The 26,581-nt window shown below is 44.7% G+C and overlaps 1 protein-coding gene across 5 annotated transcripts in view; it reads left to right on the top strand.

Moving 5' to 3' along the window:
* The window catches only part of col14a1b (collagen, type XIV, alpha 1b), a 36,658-nt gene that overhangs the window by 4,217 nt on the left and 5,860 nt on the right, over positions 1–26,581 (top strand). For 3 of the 5 annotated variants that reach the window (XM_089122745.1, XM_089122747.1, XM_089122748.1), the window contains exons 4-43: positions 1,012–1,155; positions 1,284–1,364; positions 4,692–4,847; positions 4,950–5,069; positions 5,264–5,428; positions 5,858–6,019; positions 6,534–6,694; positions 6,898–7,027; positions 9,389–9,534; positions 10,757–10,886; positions 11,381–11,520; positions 11,595–11,721; positions 12,507–12,646; positions 13,120–13,252; positions 13,364–13,414; positions 14,624–14,766; positions 15,180–15,309; positions 15,780–15,902; positions 16,110–16,259; positions 16,529–16,645; positions 16,911–17,057; positions 17,453–17,527; positions 17,599–17,738; positions 18,372–18,495; positions 18,583–18,726; positions 18,809–18,973; positions 19,143–19,181; positions 19,504–19,642; positions 22,859–23,001; positions 23,135–23,244; positions 23,324–23,482; positions 23,590–23,667; positions 24,051–24,137; positions 24,228–24,281; positions 24,374–24,469; positions 25,806–25,859; positions 25,946–25,999; positions 26,075–26,128; positions 26,368–26,439; positions 26,518–26,553. In XM_089122745.1, the coding sequence (XP_088978871.1) occupies positions 1,012–1,155; positions 1,284–1,364; positions 4,692–4,847; positions 4,950–5,069; positions 5,264–5,428; positions 5,858–6,019; positions 6,534–6,694; positions 6,898–7,027; positions 9,389–9,534; positions 10,757–10,886; positions 11,381–11,520; positions 11,595–11,721; positions 12,507–12,646; positions 13,120–13,252; positions 13,364–13,414; positions 14,624–14,766; positions 15,180–15,309; positions 15,780–15,902; positions 16,110–16,259; positions 16,529–16,645; positions 16,911–17,057; positions 17,453–17,527; positions 17,599–17,738; positions 18,372–18,495; positions 18,583–18,726; positions 18,809–18,973; positions 19,143–19,181; positions 19,504–19,642; positions 22,859–23,001; positions 23,135–23,244; positions 23,324–23,482; positions 23,590–23,667; positions 24,051–24,137; positions 24,228–24,281; positions 24,374–24,469; positions 25,806–25,859; positions 25,946–25,999; positions 26,075–26,128; positions 26,368–26,439; positions 26,518–26,553 (4,619 nt within the window). The remainder of the gene's footprint in view (positions 1–1,011; positions 1,156–1,283; positions 1,365–4,691; positions 4,848–4,949; positions 5,070–5,263; positions 5,429–5,857; positions 6,020–6,533; positions 6,695–6,897; positions 7,028–9,388; positions 9,535–10,756; positions 10,887–11,380; positions 11,521–11,594; positions 11,722–12,506; positions 12,647–13,119; positions 13,253–13,363; positions 13,415–14,623; positions 14,767–15,179; positions 15,310–15,779; positions 15,903–16,109; positions 16,260–16,528; positions 16,646–16,910; positions 17,058–17,452; positions 17,528–17,598; positions 17,739–18,371; positions 18,496–18,582; positions 18,727–18,808; positions 18,974–19,142; positions 19,182–19,503; positions 19,643–22,858; positions 23,002–23,134; positions 23,245–23,323; positions 23,483–23,589; positions 23,668–24,050; positions 24,138–24,227; positions 24,282–24,373; positions 24,470–25,805; positions 25,860–25,945; positions 26,000–26,074; positions 26,129–26,367; positions 26,440–26,517; positions 26,554–26,581) is intronic. The other 2 variants (XM_089122746.1, XM_089122749.1) reach the window with 2 other exon arrangements.

Raw genomic sequence — 26,581 nt, 5'->3', positions numbered from 1 at the left:
CACTCGCGTACAGCACCGGCTCAGGTGAGCTCTGATACACACTCGCGTACAGCACCGGCTCAGGTGAGCTCTGATACACACTCTCGTACAGCACCGGCTCAGGTGAGCTCTGATACACACTCGCGTACAGCACCGGCTCAGGTGAGCTCTGATACACACTCGCGTACAGCACCGGCTCAGGTGAGCTCTGATACACACTCTCGTACAGCACCGGCTCAGGTGAGCTCTGATACACACTCGCGTACAGCACCGGCTCAGGTGAGCTCTGATACACACTCTCGTACAGCACCGGCTCAGGTGAGCTCTGATACACACTCTCGTACAGCACCGGCTCAGGTGAGCTCTGATACACACTCTCGTACAGCACCGGCTCAGGTGAGCTCTGATACACACTCGCGTACAGCAGCGGCTCAGGTGAGCTCTGATACACACTCGCGTACAGCACCGGCTCAGGTGAGCTCTGATACACACTCGCGTACAGCACCGGCTCAGGTGAGCTCTGATACACACTCGCGTACAGCACCGGCTCAGGTGAGCTCTGATACACACTCGCGTACAGCACCGGCTCAGGTGAGCTCTGATACACACTCGCGTACAGCACCGGCTCAGGTGAGCTCTGATACACACTCGCGTACAGCACCGGCTCAGGTGATTGCTGAGATCCCGAAGCAGATCTGCCCAGATATAATAACACAGCGGATGTGTCCGGTAGCGATTTACAGCTAGTGCTGCTCGTGACGCCATGTAAAGGATAATGTACATTAAGCCGGTTGTTATCTCAGAATACAACCGACAGGAGGATCAGGATCAGGTCTTCCTAACCCTAACCCTAACCCTAACCCTAACCCAGCTTGAAGGGAGTTTATTCTGTGCTAACAACCGGTTTAATGTACATTATCCCACTTATTACACAGCTGCTTACCACATTATTAAATAATTAGACAATTAAATATATTGATCTGAGTTTAAATAGATCTTTAATCGCAAAGAGATTAAATGTGTTGTGTTCAGCAGGAGCCGAGCATGAGCTGAACGTGAGTAAGTCTGAGCCCAGAGCCGTGATCGAGGGGTTTGACCGCAGGAGAGAGGTCAGTGTGAAGGTCACGGCCCTCAGAGGGAAGGAGCGGAGCGAAGCGCTGCAGGGCAGATACAGCGGTCAGTGTTTTACTCTCACCCTGCGCACACCTACACACACCTGACTGTGCTCCTGATGTTTCTCTGTCTGTGCTCCTGATGTTTCTCTGACTGTGGTCCTGATGTGTCTCTGACTGTGCTCCTGTCAGGATCGGGATCGGAGGTGAGTGTCGTCGGGGTGCCGCTCCATCAGCAGGGCAGTGGCGGGTCGAATGATGGCATCACTGGAGGTGAGGAGAAACAGCACTGAAGATGAAGCTGGTCAGCGAGTCCATGTACAGCTGTTCTGTTCATAAATCGCCTGACTTGTTAAAACCCTTTCCAACAGTCCAGGCATTTTAACATGCGGGCGATGCAGATTTGACTCCTGCCTCAAGTGGCCAGGCGATGAACTGCAGTTTAATTCACTTCCGTGTTGGTTTCGAGAGAGAGACGGGGCGGGTGCCCCTTGGTGTTCCCATGATCTTCACTTTAGGATATTAGCTAATGAACGCTATGACTTACTAACTCATTACTCAGAGTTTCTTCTTAGTTGATAGTTGTAACTAGAAAGTTAATTATGTGTTACTCATTTGTTCCTGTGTAGTTATTCATCATTAATGAAGGAACAGTGTTGTCTTGTTTCCAGTACTAATATCTAAACATTTTTAAATCAAGATACCGTTAGTGGAGAAGAAAAATTACTGAAGATATTAAGAATTGTTTAATGTTTAAATAATAAAGAAGAAAAATCTGAATTTAAAAGGAAAATCAATTTTTCTGGCAGATATTTGCTCATGTTTTAATCATAAACTCACTTCGTTTTGACTCTTTTCTCATAAAACAACTCAATATGTTCAGTAATTTTGTGTCTCCAGTAACTGTATCTTGATTTATGAATGTTTAGATCTTAGTGTAAATGATTTTGTCTTGAGGGAAATATCTTCAGGACTGAAGGTTTAATCGTAGGAACTAAACGCAGCAGACGAGGTTTGTACAAACTATATTTAGTCTGAGTTTAAATGGAGGTTGAGCTCCGAGACCGCAGAGGCTCATGGGTTGTGGCTTGGCAAACGTGACATTACCGTGGAGATTGATGGCTTGTTTGTGTGTGTGATTTATAATAAACGAGATTATAGGGGCTGAAGAGAGAGAGAACGTGCTGTAAATCTTCCCAGAAGCCTTTATGCTCCTGATCTCCCTTGAGTCTGTCATTCCCAGTAAACGGTGGCGTTTATGTGGAACCATCTCAGCTCGCGACGCTTTAGATTTGTGCTCTTCTGATGAGACTGAGTTGTGCGACTCTGATAAATCACACATTAGGTTAGGCCTTTGTGTAACGACCGTCACACTGAAACTGTTCTGGATCCTGCCGCCTCTGCAAGTCTACACTAGAGACATACTTTCATTCTTCTCTCTCCGTGTGTCTCGTAGGCATGCAGGTGTTAATCTCTGTAGCCTGTAGTCATCATCGGTCTCTCTCTCTCTCTCTCTCTCAGCTCTAAGTCACTAACCCTAACCCACACTGTAATACCTGTGTTTGTGTGTCGAGGGATTTGGATGATCCCTGATCTTAATGTCAACATGAAACCTTGTTTGTAACTCGTCTGGACACATTTCAGAGTGACGTTCAATATTTGACCTACGACAGATTGAATAGACGGGGGAGAAAAGACTCAAGAGTGATGAAGTTTTCATGTTGACTGTCTCTGAAATTCAAGTTCAAAGGTCAAAGGAATGAACTTGCTATGAACTACACCTTATCTTTCCTCACGCTGACCCCACTCGACCTCACGCTAACCCCTACTCGACCCCTCACGGCAGACTCACACTAACGCTTCCGGCTCATGTTTTAATGAACGGCTCCGCGCTGAAGGGTTAGTGTGTAGAGTGAAGTCTGCTGGTTTGGTGTTGTTGGTCTCTTTCAAGCTGTCGATGTGACTCTAATGTTCAAACGTTACAAACTGACTAAAAAATATAGATTTAGAATATATCTGAGCGATGTTTATCTCTTGTTTAGTTCCTGATCAAATGAAAATGCATAATGTAGTTAATCATAGCCAATTATATGAAGCTCTGGCTAAATTTGACTTCATCTGAAGTCATTAAAGAAACAAACGTTTAATATTCATGTTTTCAGATGTATAAGACCCCTGACTTCTGAAAGAACATGTCCCTAATGTGTATAGACTTGACAGAGCATGGCATTGTGGGTAAAAGCAAATCTGGGATGAAAGATAAAAGCAGAGAGTTTAAGGGGAGAAGAGCTGAGATGTGCAGATGAGCGTGTTACAGCATGAAGAGCAGAACACACACACACACACACACACACACACACACACGTCACCTTCATTCATACAGCGCTTTAACAACACAGACTTTCACAGCAGCGTTACAGTGATTACAGGAGATTACAGTCACAGAGAGAGTTTAACCTTTACAGCAGATCTACAATAAAGTTATTGTCCAGATAAAGTTAGTTTTGATTGATTCGCTTCTGTTGTAAAGATCGTTAGTGATTAAACTTAGCGGCTGCTAACACTCCGGCCGCTCACAGTGTGTAGAGCTCGAGAACGCAGACCTTGAATAGGATCCACGGTGCATGCCTTGACATTATTATTATTTTTATCTCTGCGCAAACGTCAAAAACCAAACCTATGAAAACACACACGGCGTTCACAGCGGAGGGACTCGTGGACACTGCAGGACTGGTCACAGGTCCATCATCAGATCTGGAGTGTGTGTGTGTGTGTGCTCGTACCACGGCTTTGGACTATTTTCTTTAATCTTCTTTAAGCGCAATGGAGAAACCGCATCTAACGTGCTGGAAAAGACAGAGTTAAAAGTTTCTGTCGCGATATGGAGTTCTTCTGAGCTATCCGGGATGCTGAGATGATGAAACTGATTAGGAAGATTATTGATAAAGCAATCTTTAATGGCAGAAGTTATAGGTCTAACATATTTATAATACAGAGTCGGCTTTGCTGCTTTGGCTAAGTGAAGTTTACATGATAGTTTCGGTCAGACACAGCACATCTAGATGATAATCTGAAATCATGTCAATACAATAAGTGCAACACAAGCTTTAACAGTTGTTCATCTGTATTATATCTGTTCTGTCAGCACACACACACATGCTCTCTAATGTAATGTCAGTGTTTCTCCACAGGTGACAGCGTCTGTCAGCAGCTCTTCTTCTCAGCGGTCGGAGGAGGTTCAGGGTCGTTTCTCTGCACATTAGTGATGTAGTAGAAAGATCCCACAGTCCAAAACTGAAATAAAGACGTTCATGAAGAGTGTTTTTGTCATGTCATTTGAGTCTTTTTGTCATGTCACTGCACACACACACTACTGAGAAACATGTAGAAGTTAAAACCGCTTGTGTTCACAGCAGATAGACCAGCTGACGAGACTTACACAAGAATAACTGGCAGTACTTTTAAATAATCGCTGTAACTCTAAGAGAACAGTGATGTCACTTCTATAATAGCTATAACCATCAATATAACTATGAAGTGTCTATAATCGCTGTACCTGAGAGAGTCAGTGTGTGTGTGTGTGTGTGTGTGTCTCCACAGAGGACATCTTCACATGTAAGACTCCAGCTGTCGCCGATATCGTGATCCTGGTCGACGGATCCTGGAGTATCGGCCGGATTAATTTCCGTTTGGTGCGGATGTTCCTGGAAAGTCTCGTCAGGGCCTTCGCGGTCGGTTCTGAACACACACGAGTTGGTGCGTCCGTGGCCTTGTGTTTTTATTGGTGTGTTTGTCTGTACTTGTGAGGGCAAAATGTCCACAACTTGTGTGTGTGTGTGTGTGTGTGTGTGTGTGCAGGGCTGGCGCAGTACAGTGGGGATCCTCGGGTCGAGTGGCATCTAAACACCCACAGCACTAAAGAGGCCGTGATCGACGCTGTGAAGAATCTGCCTTATAAAGGAGGAAACACACTCACAGGTTCAAACACACACATCTTAGATCGACATGACTTCATCATCACTCTTAAAGGGGTAGTTTCAAATGAAAATTAGCCCATGATTTACTCACCTTGAACTCATCCTTGGCGTTTATGACACTGGCCTAATTTGCGTTTGAAAGTGACGTTCTCCTTTAATGCGTCTGTTCTGTATGTTCATGTGTGTTTTTCCCAGGTCTTGCTTTGACATATATTTTGGAGAACAGCTTTAAACCTGAATCTGGATCCCGACCTGAGGTTCCTAAGATTGGGATTCTGATCACGGATGGGAAATCGCAGGATGATGTTCAGTCTCCTGCTCAGAGACTCAGAGACGCTGGGATCGAGCTGTTTGCTATCGGTATGAGGACAATATCAACTGTGACGGGTTCATTAATGGAAGCTCATTTATTAGAGGAGGGCGATATGAACATGGACAAACACAGAGAACACTGAGATCTTTGATATCAAAAATAAGACCTAAAATACAAAGACTTGGATGATATAAACATGCTTTATGTTTTTCAAGAACAGTAGGAATAATACAGATATTAATCAAATATTAAATAACACTGCATAGTCTTCACTGTAGGAATTAAATATAAATTGATGCTCATTTAAGCTACAAATGTATTCAGTGAGTGAGAGTTTGAGTTTTCATCCTCCGTTTTCTAATTTCTTTACATGTCAATTACTAAAGTAGAATATATTCACATAACTCATTATATACAACCTCTATTGATAGCAACTACCCATAATGCACTGGCGTGTTTCTCATGTGTTTGTGTAGGGGTGAAGAACGCGGATGAGAATGAGCTGAGAGCCATCGCCTCACCACCCGAGGACACACACATGTACAACGTAGCGGACTTCAGTGTGATGAGCTCCATTGTGGAGGGAGTGACCCAGAGTGTGTGTGAGCGCGTCTCTGAGATCAGCCGAGAGATCAGCGGTGGGTTCTGGGGGTTCTAGGATCAGCGGTGGGTTCTGGGATCAGGGGTGGGTTCTGGGATCAGCGGTGGGTTCTGGGATCAGCGGTGGGTTCTGGGATCAGTGGTGATAAAATGCACAATGAGAACCTTTATCAGAGCTCCAACTTAATATTTACACATTTACAGTGCAAAAAAGTATTGGTTATTTAACTTTACAGAAATAAATTCAGAAACCTGTCTTATTTTCACTTAAACCCTCAAGCTTTTATTTTAGCAAAAAACTGCAGAGAGACCTTTAACTTTCTGTAAAACAGATTCTCAGCACAAATAAAGGGAAATGCTGTAAACATCTGTCAAAAAAACACTTGTCTATGTGTTTAACATATTAAATCAACATTGAACTGTATTGAGGTAAATAATGACACTTGTCTTCTTCAGAGCTTCTTTACAGCTGGTACAGTTGAAGGGTCAAAGGTCACATATATCCTGTTTTGATGGTGTAAAGTTTGTGTTTGGCATTTGTGTGTGTTTCAGGTGAGACAGAGTCGCATTCAAGGTCACTTGACGCTCCCAGTGACCTTGTGACCTCTGAGGTCACGGCCAGGAGCTTCCGTGTGTCGTGGACTCACGCTGCTGGGCCGGTGGAGAAGTACAGAGTGGTGTATTATTCATCCAGTGGAGTCAGACCTGAGGAGGTGTGTGTGTGTGCAGATTTGTTTATATTTATGAGGGCCACATCTTCAAAACATCTTCAGGAATCCAGTCAAACATGTCGCTTCTGAGGAGGTTTTTGGCTGGCCTCAATAATAATGTATTATTTTGCATATACATCTGCAAATGTAGATTTTTTTTAGATATTGTGCCTAGTGAAACACTCGTGTGCCTCCGTGTGGTGCAGGTGGTGGTGAACGGTGACGAGAACTCTGTGGTGTTGAGGTTTCTGAACTCTCTGACGGAGTATCAGATCACTGTGTTCGCCATTTACAGCAACTCAGCCAGTGAAGCTCTGAGAGGCATCGAGACCACCTGTGAGTGCAGAATCTATACATCACATCTGATCTATAGACCATTTTGCTAGATGTAAACAACACTGGTCCAGAAACACTTCCTGTTTCAGTTTGTAACTGTTTTCTTTATTTCACATGTAAAGAAAACATCTTAAAGATGTTGTTTAACTTTTTGATTCAGTTTTATATGTTCTGTTGGTTGTATTTTATCCCAGCTTTTGTGTAGTGTTAAAAAACTGAAACAGGAAGTGCTTCTGGACCAGTGTTGTTTACATCTTGCAAACTGGTCTATACATCCATCTGATCTATATATCACATCACATCTGATCTGATCTATACATCACATCTCATCTATACATCACATCTCATCTATACATCCATCTGATCTATACATCACATCTCATCTATACATCCATCTGATCTATACATCACATCTCATCTATACATCACATCTGATCTATACATCACATCACATCTGATCTATACATCACATCTCATCTATACATCCATCTGATCTATACATCACATCTCATCTATACATCACATCTGATCTATACATCACATCACATCTATACATCACATCTGATCTATACATCACATCTCATCTATACATCCATCTGATCTATACATCACATCTCATCTATACATCACATCACATCACATCTATACATCACATCTGATCTATACATCACATCACATCTATACATCCATCTGATCTATATATCACATCACATCTGATCATTACATCCATCTGATCTAAAAATCCATCTGATCTATACATCCATCTGATCTATACATCACATCTCATCTATACATCACATCTGATCTATACATCACATCACATCTATACATCACATCTGATCTATACATCACATCTCATCTATACATCCATCTGATCTATACATCACATCTCATCTATACATCACATCTGATCTATACATCACATCACATCTATACATCACATCTGATCTATACATCACATCACATCTATACATCCATCTGATCTATATATCACATCACATCTGATCATTACATCCATCTGATCTAAAAATCCATCTGATCTATACATCCATCTGATCTATACATCACATCTGATCTATACATCACATCTCATCTATACATCACATCTGATCTATACATCACATCTCATCTATACATCCATCTGATCTATACATCACATCTGATCTATACATCACATCACATCTATACATCACATCTCATCTATACATCACATCTGATCTATACATCACATCACATCTATACATCACATCTGATCTATACATCACATCTCATCTATACATCCATCTGATCTATACATCACATCTCATCTATACATCACATCACATCTATACATCACATCTGATCTATACATCACATCACATCTATACATCCATCTGATCTATATATCACATCACATCTGATCATTACATCCATCTGATCTAAAAATCCATCTGATCTATACATCCATCTGATCTATACATCACATCTCATCTATACATCACATCTGATCTATACATCACATCACATCTATACATCACATCTGATCTATACATCACATCTCATCTATACATCCATCTGATCTATACATCACATCTCATCTATACATCACATCTGATCTATACATCACATCACATCTATACATCACATCTGATCTATACATCACATCACATCTATACATCCATCTGATCTATATATCACATCACATCTGATCATTACATCCATCTGATCATTACATCCATCTGATCTAAAAATCCATCTGATCTATACATCCATCTGATCTATACATCACATCACATCTATACATCACATCACATCTATACATCACATCTGATCTATACATCACATCACATCTATACATCACATCACATCTATACATCCATCTGATCTATACATCACATCTCATCTATACATCACATCACATCTATACATCACATCTGATCTATACATCACATCACATCTATACATCCATCTGATCTATATATCACATCTGATCTATACATCACATCTCATCTATACATCCATCTGATCTATACATCACATCTGATCTATACATCACATCTCATCTATACATCCATCTGATCTATATATCACATCACATCTGATCATTACATCCATCTGATCTAAACATCCATCTGATCTATACATCCATCTGATCTATACATCCATATGATCAATACGTCCATCTGATCTAAACATCCATCTGATCTATACATCCATCTGATCAATTAATTCATATCTGATGAAACTCATCTGTTTTATTCGTCTGATTTATTACACTGATTTATTATACTGATCTATAATTTTCGGCTGAACTGATGGATTGTGTGCCCGGTCAGTTTTCTGCTGTGCTTCAGTGATTGGTTGATTGTTGTGTTTGGTCAGTGGCGCTGCCGACGGTCAGCAGTCTGGAGCTGTATGACATCACTCACAGCACCATGCGTGTGCGCTGGCGAGAGGCAGAAGGGGCTTCTGGGTACATGATCCTGTACGCGCCTCTGACGGAGGGCGACCCCGCGGATGAGAAGGAGGTCGAATACACACACACACACACACACACACTTTCACGTGTGAACATCTCGTTTCCCAGACACACACACTCTAGATGTACTTATCAGTAAGGGTTTAAACATCTCATTGATTGTTTTGCACTGTAATCTCTCCTGCCATTGGAGCTAGATCTGTGTCTGTCAAGAAGAGAAGCTTAAATGAGAACACTAGGGTGCCGTTTACACACACCAAACGGATTATTAGGAACACCTGTTCAATTTCTCATTAATGTAATTATCTAATCATCCAATCACATGGCAGTTTCTTCAGTGCATTTAGGGGTGTGGTCCTGATCAAGACAATCTCCTGAACTCCAAACTGAATGTCAGAATGGGAAAGAAAGGGGATTTGAGCAGTTTTGAGCGTGGCATGGTTGTTGGTGTCTGAGTATTTCACAATCTGCTCAGTTACTGGGATTTTCACACACAACCATTTCTAGGGTTTACAAAGAATGGAGTGAAGAGGGAAAAACATCCAGTATGCGGCAGTCCTGTGGGCCAAAATGCCTTGTTGATGCGAGAGGTCAGAGGTGAATGGGCCGACTGATTCAAGCTGATAGAAGAGCAACTTTGACTGAAATAACCACTCGTTACAACCGAGGTATGCAGCAAAGCACAACACACACAACCTTGAGGCGGATGGGCTACAACAGCAGAAGACCCCACCGGGTACCACTCATCTCCACTACAAATAAGAAAAAGAGGCAACAGTCTGCAAGAGCTCACCAAAACTGGACAGTTGGAGACAGGAGAAATGTTGCCTGGTCTGATGAGTCTGGATTTCTGTTGAACATTCAGATGGTAGAGTCGTAAACAGAATGAGAACATGGATCATCATGCCTTGTTCCCACTGTTGGGCTGGTGGTGGTGGTGTAATGGTGTGGAGATGTTTTCTTGGCACACTTTAGGCCCCTTAGTGCCGATCGCAGCTAGAAGCAGCTTCCAGAGGAGATCAGGTCTGCTCCTACAGTAGTCACATTCAAATCCAGACTCAAAACACTTCTGTTTAGCTGTGCATTTACTGAATGAGCACTGGGCCACTGTTCGTCCAGTTTTACTGCACTTTATTTTATTTTTTGTTCTAAACTGTTTTAATTATTCTGATTTCTTTTGATAATTTTCATTTCTTCTATGTAAAGCACTTTGAATTACCATTGTGTATGAAATGTGCTTCATAAATAAACTTGCCTTGCCTTCCCTACAGGTTAAAGTGTCCGACTCTGTGACTCAGATTGAACTGGAAGGTTTAACTCCTGCTACCGAATACACAGTAACGGTTTACGCCATGTACGGAGAGGAGGCCAGCGACCCCATGACCGCGCAGGAGACCACGCGTGAGTACATCACACACACACACACACACACACACACACACACACACACACACACACATGTACACAGAACATCACACTCATGGCAGAACATCACACACACATCAGAACCAATCCACCTGTCACTCAAGTGGCCACGCCCTTAATTATGCAGAACTTTAAGGCTTAATATAGTTTAAATGGATGAGTTGTACATTTTTTTTCCCATAGACCCTCAAGTCAAAATGTCCAACTTTACAGCAGAAGAAAAGCATGTTCACAGTCTGGTTAACCCAGCGTTAGGGTCATTAGCGATAGAGGCCAAAACCACTTTTTGCACCAGACTGTGAACATGTTTTTCTTCTGCTGTAAAGTTGGCCATTTTAACATGCGGGTCTCCTCTGCAGCGCCTCTAGTGGCCAGTGGAGGAACTGCAGTCTAACTCACTCAGTGTTCAGAGAGAGAGAGACAGGAAGTAGGAGAATCCCATCGTATCTTCTCTCTGATTCTCTCCTCAGTTCGTCTGACTCCTGCTCGTAATCTGCGCATCTCAGACGTGAACCACAGCTCCGCTAAACTATCCTGGGATGCGGCGTCTCGGAAGGTCAAAGGTTATCGCATTGTTTATGTGAAGACAGACGCCGTGCAGACCAATCAGGTGAGCGCTCAGCCGGTCGCTGGGACTGGATTGCTGTGGCATGTATCTGACCTTTGACCCTTCGTTGACCCCAGTTGGAAGTGGGTCCGGTAACCACGGTGATGCTGCGTAACCTGAGCTCCGTGACGGAGTACACCGTCGCCATCTTGGCTCTCTATGAGGAGGGGCAAGCAGAAGCGCTGAGCGACACGTTCACCACCAGTGAGTCACACACACACACACACACACACACACACAAATCACATCTTTAAATTAGTGCTGTCAGCGTTAACGCATGCGATTCATTTTTGTCCAGTTTAACGCCTTAAAATATTTAACGCAATTAGCGAAGAGTCTGTTCATTTTTGCCATCCTCTGGGTAGCGTTACACTATATGATCCCGCTCTTATTCATGCTAACGCTTTTAAACCATCCAAGCGTGACAAGAAGAAAGAGGCGCACTGTGTGTGAATGTCCTGTCTATGTGACACACACCACACACACGCACAGACACACAGATGAACAATAACACATACTGTACATTTATGTCAGTTTTGTCGAGTATCCTCATAAGAGCGGCCTTAAATTAGTCAAATTAAGTCCTGAATGATCGTAACGAGTTGAGAGAGAGCGGGGCGTTCGAGATCCGCTTGCAGCTCTTAAAGGGACAGGCGCCACTAAAGCCTCCTGTCAGTAGCTGATCCCAGAACAGAGGAAATCACTCGCTGCTCGCCACTAAACAACAGGTGCTTTAATAGCTGTGAAATTATTACATTAATATAAAACTAAAAAATTAAGTGTTTTAAATGGCTATTCATCAAAGAAAAAAAATCTGTGATTAATCGAGTTACATTTTTAATTGATTGACACCCAAATGTTAATTTACTCTACTTAATATAGTTAAATTAAACCATTTAGTATAAATAAACAGAAGAAGCTTCCGGTGCAATGATATATATATATATATATATATAATCATGATAGATAAATTGTGTGTGTGTGTGTAGGTGTGGTCCCTCTGCCGCTGAGTCTCAGCTCCAGTGACGTCTCCACGGACAGCTTCAGAGTGATGTGGAAACATGCGGCGTCTGACGTCTCGTTCTACAGACTCACCTGGAGACCGGCAGCAGGAGGAGAGACTAAAGAGGTACACACACACACACACACGTGTGCATACACACACATACACACACACACACACACACACACACATGCATACACACACACACGCATGCGCATGCATACACACACACTCACCCTCACACACACTCTTAAACACGCACGTATGCACACAGACCCTCACACACACCAGCACACATGCACATACACACACACACACGCACGCACACACACACAGACACAGACACACACACACGCAAGTTCCCTAAGTTCCCCAAACTGTGACTCCCATGACCCAAACACAGTGACATCATCAGGAATGAGGTGGATGACATCATTAATATTTGATAAACATTCTTGTAACGTTGAGAGAAAACATTCAAATGTAGCGTTCTCATAACAACACATAACGGAGGAATCAGTGTGTGTGTGTGTAAGTGTGTAGGTTCTCATCAACGATAACTCAACCTGGTGTGTGTGTGTGTGTGTGTGTGTGTGCAGGTTCTCATCAACGATAACTCGACCTGGTTTGTCATCACGGGTCTCCAGCCTCTGACTGAGTATGAAGTTTCTCTGTCTGGGATGTACAGAGATGAGTCTGAGAGCGAAGCCGTGGAGATCAGTCAAACCACAGGTCTGACGTCACTGTTCATCAGACTTTCTCTGAACACACATCTAACGTCAGATCGTAAATGACTGTTTAAAATCTGTTTTTTTGCTTCTTTGTCTCTAATTGTATTTTAAGTTGCCAGAACAACACCAGTTACTACAACGACCGTCAGAACGTCTACAGCCGGTAAAATCTCTCAGTCTTTCATGTGTTTCTGTCATCAGTTTTCCTGAATCAGAAACGCTTACATACATGTGATGTTTGATCACATAATTCACAATATCTCAAATGTGTTTTTTTTCGATTTTAGTTAGTGATTAGTCAGTTGGTTGTTTGGTTGGTTAGTTGGTTGGTTGGTTGTTTGGTTGGTTGGTTAGTTTGTTGATTGATTAGTTAGTTGCTTATTAGTTGGTAGTTGGTTGTTTGGTTAGTTAACTGGTTGGTTAGTTAGTTAGTTAGTTAGTTAGCTAGTTGGTTGTTTTGTTGGTTGGTTAGTTAGTTGATTGTTTGGTTGGTTGGTTAGTGGGTTACTTTTTTGGCTGTTTTTTGGTTGGTTGGTTAGTTAGTTGGTTGTTTGTTTGGTTCGTTGGATGTTTGGTCGGTTAGTTGGCTGTTTGTTTGGCTGGCTGGTTGTTTGGTTAGTTAGTTGGTTGTTCGGTTGGTTAGTTAGTTGGATGTTTGGTTGGTTAGTTTGTTGGTTGGTTAGTTGGTTGTTTGAATTGTTAGTTGGTTGATTGGTTAGTTTGTTGGTTGTTTCCTAAATCAGAAATGCTTACATACATGTGATGTTTGATCGCATAATTAACAATATCTCAAATATGTTTTTCGTCTTTGGTTAGTGATTATTTAGTTGGTTATTTGGTTGGTTAGTTGGTTGGTTGGTTAGTTGGTTGGTTGGTTGTTTGGTTAGTTGGTTAGTTGGTTGGTTAGTTTGTTGGTTGATTAGTCAGTTGCTTTGTTGGTTATTAGTTATTAGTTGGTTTGTTGGTTAGTTAACTGGTTAGTTAGTTAGTTAGTTAGTTGTTTGTTTTGTTGGTTGGTTAGTTGATTGTTTGGTTGGTTTTTGGTTGGTTGGTTGTTTGATTAGTTAGTTGGTTGATTGGTTAGTTAGTTGGTTGTTTGGTTTGTTAGTTGGTTGTTTGGTTGGTTGGTTAGTTAGTTAGTTAGTTGGTTGGTTGTTTGTTTGGTTAGTTGGTTGGTTGTTTGGTTGGATGTCAGGGTTGGTTAGTTAGTTGGTTTGGTTAGTTAGTTGGTTGTTTGGTTAATTAGTTGGTTATTTGATTGTTTAGTTTGTTGTTTGGTTGGTTAGTTAATTAGTGTGCTTATTATGTGCTTGTTCATATATGTGTGTGTGTGTGTGTGTGTGTGTGTGTGTGTGTGTGCGTCTGCGTGCAGTGCAGCGTCTGGCCATCAGGAATCTGCAGCTGAGTGACATGACGACCTTCAGCATGCGTGTGTCATGGGACGCTGCGGGTCCAAACGTGCGTCAATACCGTGTGTCATACATCAGCACGCGAGGGGACCGCGCAGAACAGGTGGTGAGTGTGTGAATCTCACATTCAGTCTACTCGTACATGTGTGTGTCATTCAGAAATTGCTTTCACCAACATGATCAGGATAGCAAACAGGATTTATTGAAATTGCAATATAAATTGAGATCAAATACCTTTGTGTTCTAGCAAGTGTATTTATGAATTTATAGCTGTCATGGATTTCAAGCTGTAGAAAAAGAGATTAGCATCAGTCCATTTCTCCTCCAAAAGCCCTTTGGCTCTAAAAGTATTTTTTCTTCTGTTGGATTTGGAAGCGTGTTTTTCTCTTTATCGCTTTCATCTGTGGGAGAGTCCAGCTCTGGCCCTGAGTGTCTGTCTTCACCGCGGGATCATTCTCTGTGATAAGTGTGTGTTTTCTTTGCTGTGATGTGTGTGTGTGTGTGTGTGTGTGTTTGCAGGCGATGGTTCCCGCGTCTCAGACCTCAGTGTTGCTGCAGCCTCTCCTGTCGGACACTGAATACAGCGTTAGCGTGTCTGCGATCTACAGTTCTGGCGACGGCCCGCCCATCGCACGCCTTGCTCGCACACGTGAGTCACCTCTCTCACACACACACACACACACACACACTGAGTAAAGCGTCAGTGTGTCTGCGATCTACAGTGCCGGCCTGCCCATCACATGCCTCGCTCGCACACGTGAGTTCCCTCACTCAGGACTTCTGGGTAATATTGGAACATCTCCATTAATGTCTTCTGCATTAATGTTGAGTTTTTTTAACTAAACATGAATCCAAGACATCATAATTAAAATATTATCAGGTAAATCCTGTTCAAAATGAATCTCACAAAACAGAAAATGTGACCTTCCATGTCAACTTCCTGTCCCTAGAAAACAGCCTGACAGATGAGCGGGTCAGTGGTGTATATGTTCACCCAGATGAGTAATGAGCTCATCCTCCTCCCCTTCCTCATTCCTCCTCCTTCCCTCTTTCTCCTCCCCCTTCTCTTCCCCTTCCTCACTCCTCCTCCTCTTCTTCACTCCTCCTCTTCCTCCTCAGTGCCTCTCTCCGCTCCCAGTGGCCTCCGTGTGTCTGAGGAATGGTACAACCGCTTTCGCATCAGCTGGGACTCACCGCCCTCTCCCACCATGGGCTACAGGATCGTGTACCAGCCCACCTCAGGTACCACACACTAGCTCCCTCACACACACACACACACACACACACTCACTCACTCACTCGCACACTAACTCCCTCACACACACACACACACACACTCACGCACTCACACACTCACATACTAACTCCCACACACTCACACACACACTCACTCTCTCACACACACTTGCCGCGCACTGACCTCACAGCTGACCTCTGACCTCCCGGCAGCGGCCGCTCGTGCTCTGGAGACGTTTGTGGGTGATGATGTGAACACCATGCTGATCCTCAACCTGCTGAGCGGGACGGAGTACAGTGTGAAAGTCATCGCCACCTACACCACTGGCTCCAGCGAAGCCCTGAGCGGACGGGCCAGAACACGTGAGTGTGTCCCTGAAACCTCTCTCGTCGTTTATGAAGCTTTGTCTCCTAAATATCTCCGTTGGAAGTTCCTCTAACGTTTTAAATGTAGCTGCATGTTTCAGAACGTTCAGAGAACATTCAAAAGTAACGTTCCATAATGTTTGAAGAATGATACATTGTAACTTTTCCTTAATGTTCACATAACCAACCAAATAACATTTTCATTTAAATGTTCTCAAACTGTTCCTGTAAGATGTTGTGATGTGTGTGTCTGTGTGTGTCTGTAGTGTATCTGGGAGTGAGTAACCTCAGCACGTATCAGGTGCGGACAACCAGCATGTGTGTGCAGTGGCAGCCTCATCCACACGCCACCCTGTACCGGCTCACCCTGCAGTCCCAGCTCAGTGAGTGAGTGTGTGTGTGTGTGTGTGTGTGTGATTATAACTTTGGCATGTCAGTAGTGAGGTTTGGTGTGATTACATGTTACACTTTTAACCTTCACTGAACAAACGTCTGGAAGTTGCTGCATATAAACATGATTTATTGTGTTTGTGTGAATCCAGATCCAGCGGTTCAGTTCCTGTCTCCTTCTGAAGACACTGTATCTGATACCGACAAAGACATTCATATAGATGCAGTCATCAGTCATCTTTCCTTTCTCTTCCTCAGACGGTGAGAAACAGGAAGTGAGGTTGTCTGGCTCCGCCTCCAGACACTGCTTTAATGACCTCACGCCGAACACACAGTACGTGATAAACGTTCACGCGCAACTGCAGGACACAGAGGGACCGGCCGTCACCACCACACAGAGGACATGTATGTGCACACACACACTCACACACACTCACACACACACTCACACACACTCACTCACACGCACACACACACTCAGTCAGTCACACACACAAACAAACACTCACTCACACACACAAACACACACACACACACACACACACATATGCACACACTGTGACAAATAATCCTCTCTCTAATGGTGATAAAATTGTTGTGTTTCTATGAATATAGAATCATTCAGCTGTCAATCATAATTTATGAGAAATTTAATTTATGATAAAATTCCAAACATTTTAGATGTTATGAGACAGAATTAAGAGATTTATCCAGACAGACTCGTTCTGTCAGACGGACAGTGACGGGCATCAGCTGGACAGTCGTCTTGTGTTGTTTGTAATGGTGAAATGTGTGTGTAGTTCCTGTGAGCACGACTCCGCCTACCACAGCCAGAAGCTCCGCCCCTCCACCCACACTTCCCGCTACTAAAGAAGGTACGTGTCACATGACATTGTGAGGGTTCGGGACGTACAGCAGGGTTCATCAGTGTGTGTGTGTGTGTTAGTGTGTCGCGCTGCTAAAGCAGATCTGGTGTTTCTGGTGGACGGATCATGGAGTATCGGCGACGACAACTTCCAGAAGATCATCCGGTTCCTGTACAGCACAGCGGGATCTCTGGACCAGATCGGGCCGAGCGGCACTCAGGTGAGGAACACACACTCAGGTGAGCAACACACACTCAGGTGAGGAACACACGCTCAGGTGAGGAACACACACTCAGGTGAGGAACACACGCTCAGGTGAGGAACACACGCTCAGGTGAGGAACACACACTCAGGTGAGGAACACACACTCAGGTGAGGAACACACACTCAGGTGAGCAACACACACTCAGGTGAGGAACACACACTCAGGTGAGGAACACACACTCAGGTGAGGAACACACACTCAGGTGAGCAACACACACTCAGGTGAGGAACACACACTCAGGTGAGGAACACACACTCAGGTGAGCAACACACACTCAGGTGAGGAACACACACTCAGGTGAGGAACACACACTCAGGTGAGGAACACACACTCAGGTGAGGAACACACACTCAGGTGAGGAACACACACTCAGGTGAGGAACACACACTCAGGTGAGGAACACACACTCAGGTGAGGAACACACACTCAGGTGAGGAACACACACTCAGGTGAGGAACACACACTCAGGTGATATCCAAATGCAAAACCTTATAAAAGGAAGTAATTGGTATAACTGTTGTTTTGCATTGTGTTATGATCATGAACAGGCACCTCACGATTCAATCTGTGTGTGTGTGTGTGTCTCAGGTGGCCATCGCTCAGTTCAGCGACGACGCCCGCACCGAGTTCAAGCTCAGCTCGCACGTTAATAAGGAAACCCTTCTGGAGGCCATTCAGAGGATCTCATATAAAGGAGGAAACACCAAGACAGGCAAAGACAAATCCACACACACTCATCCGTTCTGCTGTAGCACCCTGATTCTGGTGAGTGTGTGTGAACTCTGACCTCTGACCTCAGGCAGGGCCATGCAGCACGTGAAGGCGTCGGTGATGACGGAAGTGGGCGGGGCCAGAAGGGGCGTGCCGAAGGTGCTGGTGGTGCTGACGGATGGGCGTTCCCAAGACGACGTGCTCCAGGTGTCCCAGGAGATCCAGGCCGAAGGTGCAGAGCGAGGCTTTCCTCACAGCTCCAGCTCTTCAGACGGGTGATATCTCATGTTGTATGTGTGTGTGTGTGTGTGCAGGTTATGTGGTGTTTGCCATCGGGTTCGCCGATGCCGATTATGCCGAGCTGGTGAGTATCGCCAGTAAACCCAGCGAGAGACACGTGTTCTTCGTGGACGATCTGGACGCTTTCAGGAATATTGAAGAGAAACTGATTACCTTCGTTTGTGAAGCTGCATCAGCTAGTAAGTGTGTGTGTGTGTGTGTGTGTGTGTAAAATTAAATTAAATTGAAAGTAAATTTAAAAGCAGTTTTCTGTTAGGGTTAGTTTATAGTATTTATAACTAGCTGTGTGTAACAGCAGTTCTGCAGTGAGGTAAATGTGTGTGTGTGTGTGTGTGTGTGTGTTTGCAGCATGTCCGTCGGTACCTATGAGCGGCAGCACTTTATCAGGTAAATGAAACAAACGAAATAAAAATAAATTCAGCTATTTTTTGTCTTGTATAATATATGTGAACATCTTTTATGTAAAATATCTTATTCAGGACAGTACTAAATAAAACATAACATGCATTTTGTACGATCCATGTGTGACCCGTGTGACCCGTGTGACCGTGTGACCATGAGCCTGTGCATTACATCGTCCTGTTCAGAGCTCAGTAACATCGACTCAAACTGTGTTTTATATGACTGAATTTGTGATGATTCTGCTGTGGGGGTTGTTCTCAGCGTCGTGTAGTGACGGTGTGTGTGTGTGTGTGTGTGTGTGTGTCAGGGTTCAGGATGATGGAGATGTTCGGGCTGGTCGAGCATCTGTACAGCAACGTGAGCGGTGTGTCGATGGAGTCGGGGACCTTTAACAGCTTCAGCAGCTTCAGACTTGGCAGCGGCGCACTCCTGACACAGCCCACCAGGTGGCGCTCTCTCACACACACACACACACACACACACACACACACTCCTGACACAGCCCACCAGGTGGCGCTCTCTCACACACACACACACACACACACACACACACTCCTGACACAGCCCACCAGGTGACGCTCTCTCACACACACACACACACACACACTCCTGACACAGCCCACCAGGTGATGCTCTCTCACACACACACACACACACACACTCCTGACACAGCCCACCAGGTGATGCTCTCTCACACACACACACACACACACACTCCTGACACAGCCCACCAGGTGACGCTCTCTCACACACACACACACACACACACTCCTGACACAGCCCACCAGGTGACGCTCTCTCACACACACACACACACACACACTCCTGACACAGCCCACCAGGTGATGCTCTCTCACACACACACACACACACACACTCCTGACACAGCCCACCAGGTGACGCTCTCTCTCACACACACACACACACACACACACACACACTCCTGACACAGCCCACCAGGTGACATTCTCACACATTCTCATACTCACTCTCATACTCACTCTCATACTCACACTCATACTCACGCTCATACTCACTCTCATACTCACTCTCATACTCACTCTCATACTCACGCTCATACTCACTCTCATACTCACTCTCATACTCACTCTCATACTCACACTCATACTCACTCTCATACTCACTCTCATACTCACGCTCATACTCACTCTCATACTCACTCTCATACTCACTCTCATACTCACGCTCATACTCACTCTCATACTCACACTCATACTCACTCTCATACTCACTCTCATACTCACGCTCATACTCACTCTCATACTCACTCTCATACTCACTCTCATACTCACTCTCATACTCACGCTCATACTCACTCTCATACTCACTCTCATACTCACTCTCATACTCACGCTCATACTCACTCTCATACTCACTCTCATACTCACTCTCATACTCACTCTCATACTCACTCTCATACTCACGCTCATATTCACTTTCATACTCACGCTCATACTCACTCTCATACTCACGCTCATACTCACTCTCATACTCACGCTCATACTCACTCTCATACTCACTCTCATACTCACGCTCATACTCACTCTCATACTCACTCTCATACTCACTCTCATACTCACTCTCATACTCACTCTCATACTCACGCTCATACTCACTCTCATACTCACTCTCATACTCACACTCATACTCACTCTCATACTCACTCTCATACTCACGCTCATACTCACTCTCATACTCACACACGCTCATACTCACTCTCATACTCACGCTCATACTCACTCTCATACTCACACACGCTCATACTCACTCTCATACTCACTCTCATACTCACATTCATACTCACTCTCATACTCACTCTCATACTCATGCTCATACTCACTCTCATACTCACACTCATACTCACTCTCATACTCACTCTCATACTCACTCTCATACTCACACTCATACTCACTCTCATACTCACTCTCATACTCACTCTCATACTCACACTCATACTCACTCTCATACTCACTCTCATACTCACTCTCATACTCACACTCATACTCACTCTCATACTCACTCTCATACTCACTCTCATACTCACTCTCATACTCACGCTCATACTCACACTCATACTCACGCTCATACTCACGCTCAAACTCACTCTCATACACACGCTCATACTCGCGCTCATACTCATACTCACGCTCATACTCACTCTCATACTCACACTCATACTCACGCTCATACTCACTCTCATACTCACTCTCATACTCACTCTCATACTCACTCTCATACTCACTCTCATACTCACGCTCATACTCACTCTCATACTCACGCTCATACTCACACTCATACTCACGCTCATACTCACTCTCATACTCACTCTCATACTCACTCTCATACTCACTCTCATACTCACGCTCATACTCACTCTCATACTCACGCTCATACTCATGCTCATACTCACTCTCATACTCACTCTCATACTCACTCTCATACTCACTCTCATACTCACTCTCATACTCACTCTCATACACACGCTCATACTCACTCTCATACACACGCTCATACTCGCGCTCATACTCACACTCATACTCACGCTCATACTCACTCTCATACTCACTCTCATACTCACTCTCATACACACGCTCATACTCACTCTCATACACACGCTCATACTCGCGCTCATACTCACACTCATACTCACGCTCATACTCACTCTCATACTCACACTCATACTCACGCTCATACTCACTCTCATACTCACTCTCATACTCACTCTCATACTCACTCTCATACTCACGCTCATACTCACTCTCATACTCACGCTCATACTCACACTCATACTCACGCTCATACTCACGCTCATACTCACTCTCATACTCACTCTCATACTCACTCTCATACTCACGCTCATACTCACTCTCATACTCACTCTCATACTCACTCTCATACTCACTCTCATACTCACTCTCATACTCACGCTCATACTCACGCTCATACTCATGCTCATACTCACTCTCATACTCACTCTCATACTCACTCTCATACTCACTCTCATACTCACTCTCATACTCACTCTCATACACACGCTCATACTCACTCTCATACACACGCTCATACTCGCGCTCATACTCACACTCATACTCACGCTCATACTCACTCTCATACTCACGCTCATACTCATGCTCATACTCACTCTCATACTCACTCTCATACTCACTCTCATACTCACTCTCATACTCACTCTCATACTCACTCTCATACTCACGCTCAAACTCACTCTCATACACACGCTCATACTCGCGCTCATACTCACACTCATACTCACGCTCATACTCACTCTCATACTCACTCTCATACTCACGCTCATACTCACTCTCATACTCACTCTCATACTCACTCTCATACTCACTCTCATACTCACTCTCATACTCACGCTCATACTCACTCTCATACTCACGCTCATACTCACGCTCATACTCACACTCATACTCACGCTCAAACTCACTCTCATACACACGCTCATACTCGCGCTCATACTCACACTCATACTCACACACGCTCATACTCGCGCTCATACTCACACTCATACTCACGCTCACTCTTGCCACACATGCTCATGCTCATCGAAACATAAAAACACACAGAGCTGGAGATGTTGTTGTGAAATGAAATTAGACTAAACTCTCTCCCAGGTTCATCCACCCGGAGGGTCTGCCGTCAGACTACACCATCACCCTTCTGTTCCGGCTGCTCCCGGAGACCCCAGCGGAGCCCTTCGCCCTGTGGGAAATCCTCAACAGCAACAATGAGCCGTTAGTGGGAGTCATTCTGGACAGTGAGTCACATGCCGGCAGCAACACAAGGGCAAGGGTTCGATTCTCAGGGAATGCGTGAACTGAAAATGTGCTTTTGAAATGGAATGAAATCTCGTTTCGCTTCATGTGAGGTCAGTTCACTTCTCTTCACAGATGCAGGAAAGACTCTGACTTTTTTCAACACCGATTATAAGGGCGATTTTCAGACGGTGACCTTTGAGGGGGCGGAAATCCAGAAACTCTTTTATGGCAGTTTCCACAAGGTCAGAATCACGAAGCGCAAGGAGATATAGTCTGTGAAAGTCCTGTTGTTTAATACAGCATGTGTGTGTGTGTGTGTAGCTGCACATCGCAGTGAGCACGACCTCGGCTCTGGTGATGGTGGACTGTAAGTCAGCGGGAGAGAAGCCTGTGAACGCAGCCAGAAACATCAGCACTGACGGGGTCGAGGTGCTCGGCCGGATGGTTCGATCCCGAGGATCCAAAGACAACTCTGCTCCGGTACCGTGTGTGTGTGTGTGTGTGTGTGAGAGATCAAAGGGAAAGTCATGCATAAATGCAGTTGGTGGTTAGAATAACACGTCTCACATCTGTGCGTGTGTGTTTAGTTTCAGCTGCAGTCCTTTGATATTGTGTGCAGCACGTCATGGGCTCGACGGGACAAATGCTGCGAGCTGCCCAGCCTGGTGAGTGTGTGTGTGTGTGTGTGTGTGTGTGTGAGTGTGTGCATGTGCATGTGCAAACATCTTTGCTGTCGAGTAGATTCAAATGTTGAAGTAAAAACACCCCTGAAATTTTAAGTTGATAATTCTATAATTTAATAAAATATTTGCATGTTTACAGTTGTCTTAATGGCAGTGTTATACATTTTTGTATACTGTTTTATAATAATTCATATTTTAAATGAGCTTTTATTAAAATTTTTAGTTTATTTTAATGTTATGTGCTTTTATCTTTTGATTGATTTAATTGATTAATTGATTAAGGGAAATGATCTGAACGAACAGTAATGAGTCATTCAGAGATTGGAAGCGAGTTGTGTGTGTGTGTGTGTGTGTGTGTGTTGCAGAGGAAGGAATCCGAGTGTCCATCTCTCCCGCGTGCCTGTACCTGCACTCAGGACAGCAAGGGCCCCCCCGGCCCCCCAGGGCCCCCGGTATGAGCCCTTCATCATCATCATCATCATCATCACCTCAGACATCCGTCACTGACCCTGTGTGTGTGTGTGTGTGTGTGTGTGTGGCAGGGAGGTTCTGGTACCAGAGGAGCCAGAGGAGATCGAGGGGAACCCGGCCCTGTGGTACTGAATTACCCACAATCCACCTCACTTACTAACATTTGACAGAGGCTGTGATAGGAGTAGATGAGCACAGATGTTGTGTGTGTCCGCAGGGTCCAGTTGGTCCGGTCGGGGACGCTGGTGTTCCAGGAGCTCAGGGGCCTCCCGGTCCTCCGGGGCCCAGCGGACGCTCCATCAGAGGCCCCCCGGTAACATGCTCACACTCACACACACACACACACACACACACACACACTGAACACACTCTGCACACACTCTGCACACTCACTGCACACACACTTCACACTCACTGCACACACACTGGACACTCACTACACACTCACTGCATACACTGCACACTCGTCACTGCACACACACTGAACACTCACTACACACTCACTGCATACACACTGCACACTCGTCACTGCACACTCACTGCGCACACACACTGCACACACACACACACTGAACACACTCTGCACACACTCTGCACACTCACTGCACACACACTTCACACTCACTGCACACACACTGCACACTCACTGCACACACACTGGACACTCACTACACACTCACTGCATACACGCTGCACACTCGTCACTGCACACACACTGAACACTCACTGCACACACACTGCACACTCACTACACACTCACTGCATACACGCTGCACACTCGTCACTGAACACTCACTGAACACTCACTGCACACACACTGCACACTCACTACACACTCACTGCATACACGCTGCACACTCGTCACTGCACACACACTGAACACTCACTGCACACACACTGCACACTCACTACACACTCACTGCATACACGCTGCACACTCGTCACTGAACACTCACTGAACACTCACTGCACACACACTGCACACTCACTACACACTCACTGCATACACGCTGCACACTCGTCACTGCACACTCACTGCGCACACACACCGCACACTCACTGCACACTCTCTGCACACACACTAAACACTCACTGCACACACACTGCACACTCACTGCGCGCACACACACTGAACACTCACTGCACACTGCACACACACTGAGATGAATCTTTCTTCTAAACACACGTTATGTTTGTTCTAATATAGTCCGATGTCAGTGGTTCTAACAGAGTTCAGTTCTCTCAGTGCCTCCATCATCACTGTTCCCCGCTTCTGTTCATCTCGGTTGTTGTGGCACATTTATCTTTGTGCTCAGAGTTCTGTCATCTTTCCAAATACATTCTTTAGCTTTTAAAGTTGCAATGTAGCGGCAGCTCTCGTCCTCTGTGCTGACGAACATCAGCGGCGAGCGGATTATCCACCGCATCTGTTTTCTGAATGAGACTATGAGACGACACATGGCAGGTTATTGCTGAAGTGAAGAAAGTTTTAAAAAGTGAACTTAAAAAAGTTACGGAATTATACGTTTGAATAATGCGCAAAAACACTATTTTCAATTTTTACGTGAAATATACACGTTCATAATCAAGTTGTACTCTAAAACTGCAAGAAAATCAACCATAAATCTAAACAAGTTGTGTGTGTTCAGGGCGCTGCGGGAGAGACGGGGCAGAAGGGGGACGCCGGTCCTCCAGGCCTGCAGGTAAACCACACACTCCTCACGTCACTCGCGTGTGTGTGTGTGTGTGTGTGTCGATGCGCTGACCTCATTTGTGTGTGCTCCTGCAGGGTGTTCCTGGTTCTCCAGGCTCTCCGGGACGTGAAGGGCCTCCAGGATCCCGGGTAACTGTCCGTCAGCTGTGTGTGTGTGTGTGTGTGTGTGTGTGTGTGTGATCATGTGTGTTTCCTCCTCCGCAGGGTCTGCCGGGTCCAGACGGTCCTCAGGGACGAGTGGGAGCGCCGGGAACTATCGTGAGTAAATTCTAAAAAATTATAAAAAATGTTTTTATTATATTTCTTGAATACTCTAGGTATGTTACACACACAATAGTTATAGTATAATATATTATTGTTTTGTATTTTTGTTGAATAATCACTATGTAAACAATTATTATTCTTTTACAATCATATTGAATTGATCGCAAACATTCTGAATGAAAACTTAAGTGTGTGTGCGTGTGTGTGCGTGCGTGTGTGTGTGGTTATAACAGGGAGGTCCAGGAGCTCCTGGGGCCCCGGGAGAAAACGGCCCTCCAGGACCTAGAGGAGAGCAGGGCCCTCCGGTACGTCACACACGCTTCACACGTGCACATGATATGGGCGATCGAGGCGATTTTAAACCCCCTCTCTCTCTGTTTCAGGGACTCGCGGGACCCAAAGGAGAGAAGGGTGAGAGAGTAAGTGTTCTCATCAGAGGCTCATCGA

This window comes from Pimephales promelas, chromosome 18, assembly GCF_988280905.1.
Source record: "Pimephales promelas chromosome 18, fPimPro1.hap1.1, whole genome shotgun sequence".
NCBI lineage: Eukaryota > Metazoa > Chordata > Actinopteri > Cypriniformes > Leuciscidae > Pimephales > Pimephales promelas.
The sequence above is the reverse complement of the archived record's forward strand: the minus strand, read 5'-3'. Positions and strand labels throughout refer to the sequence as shown.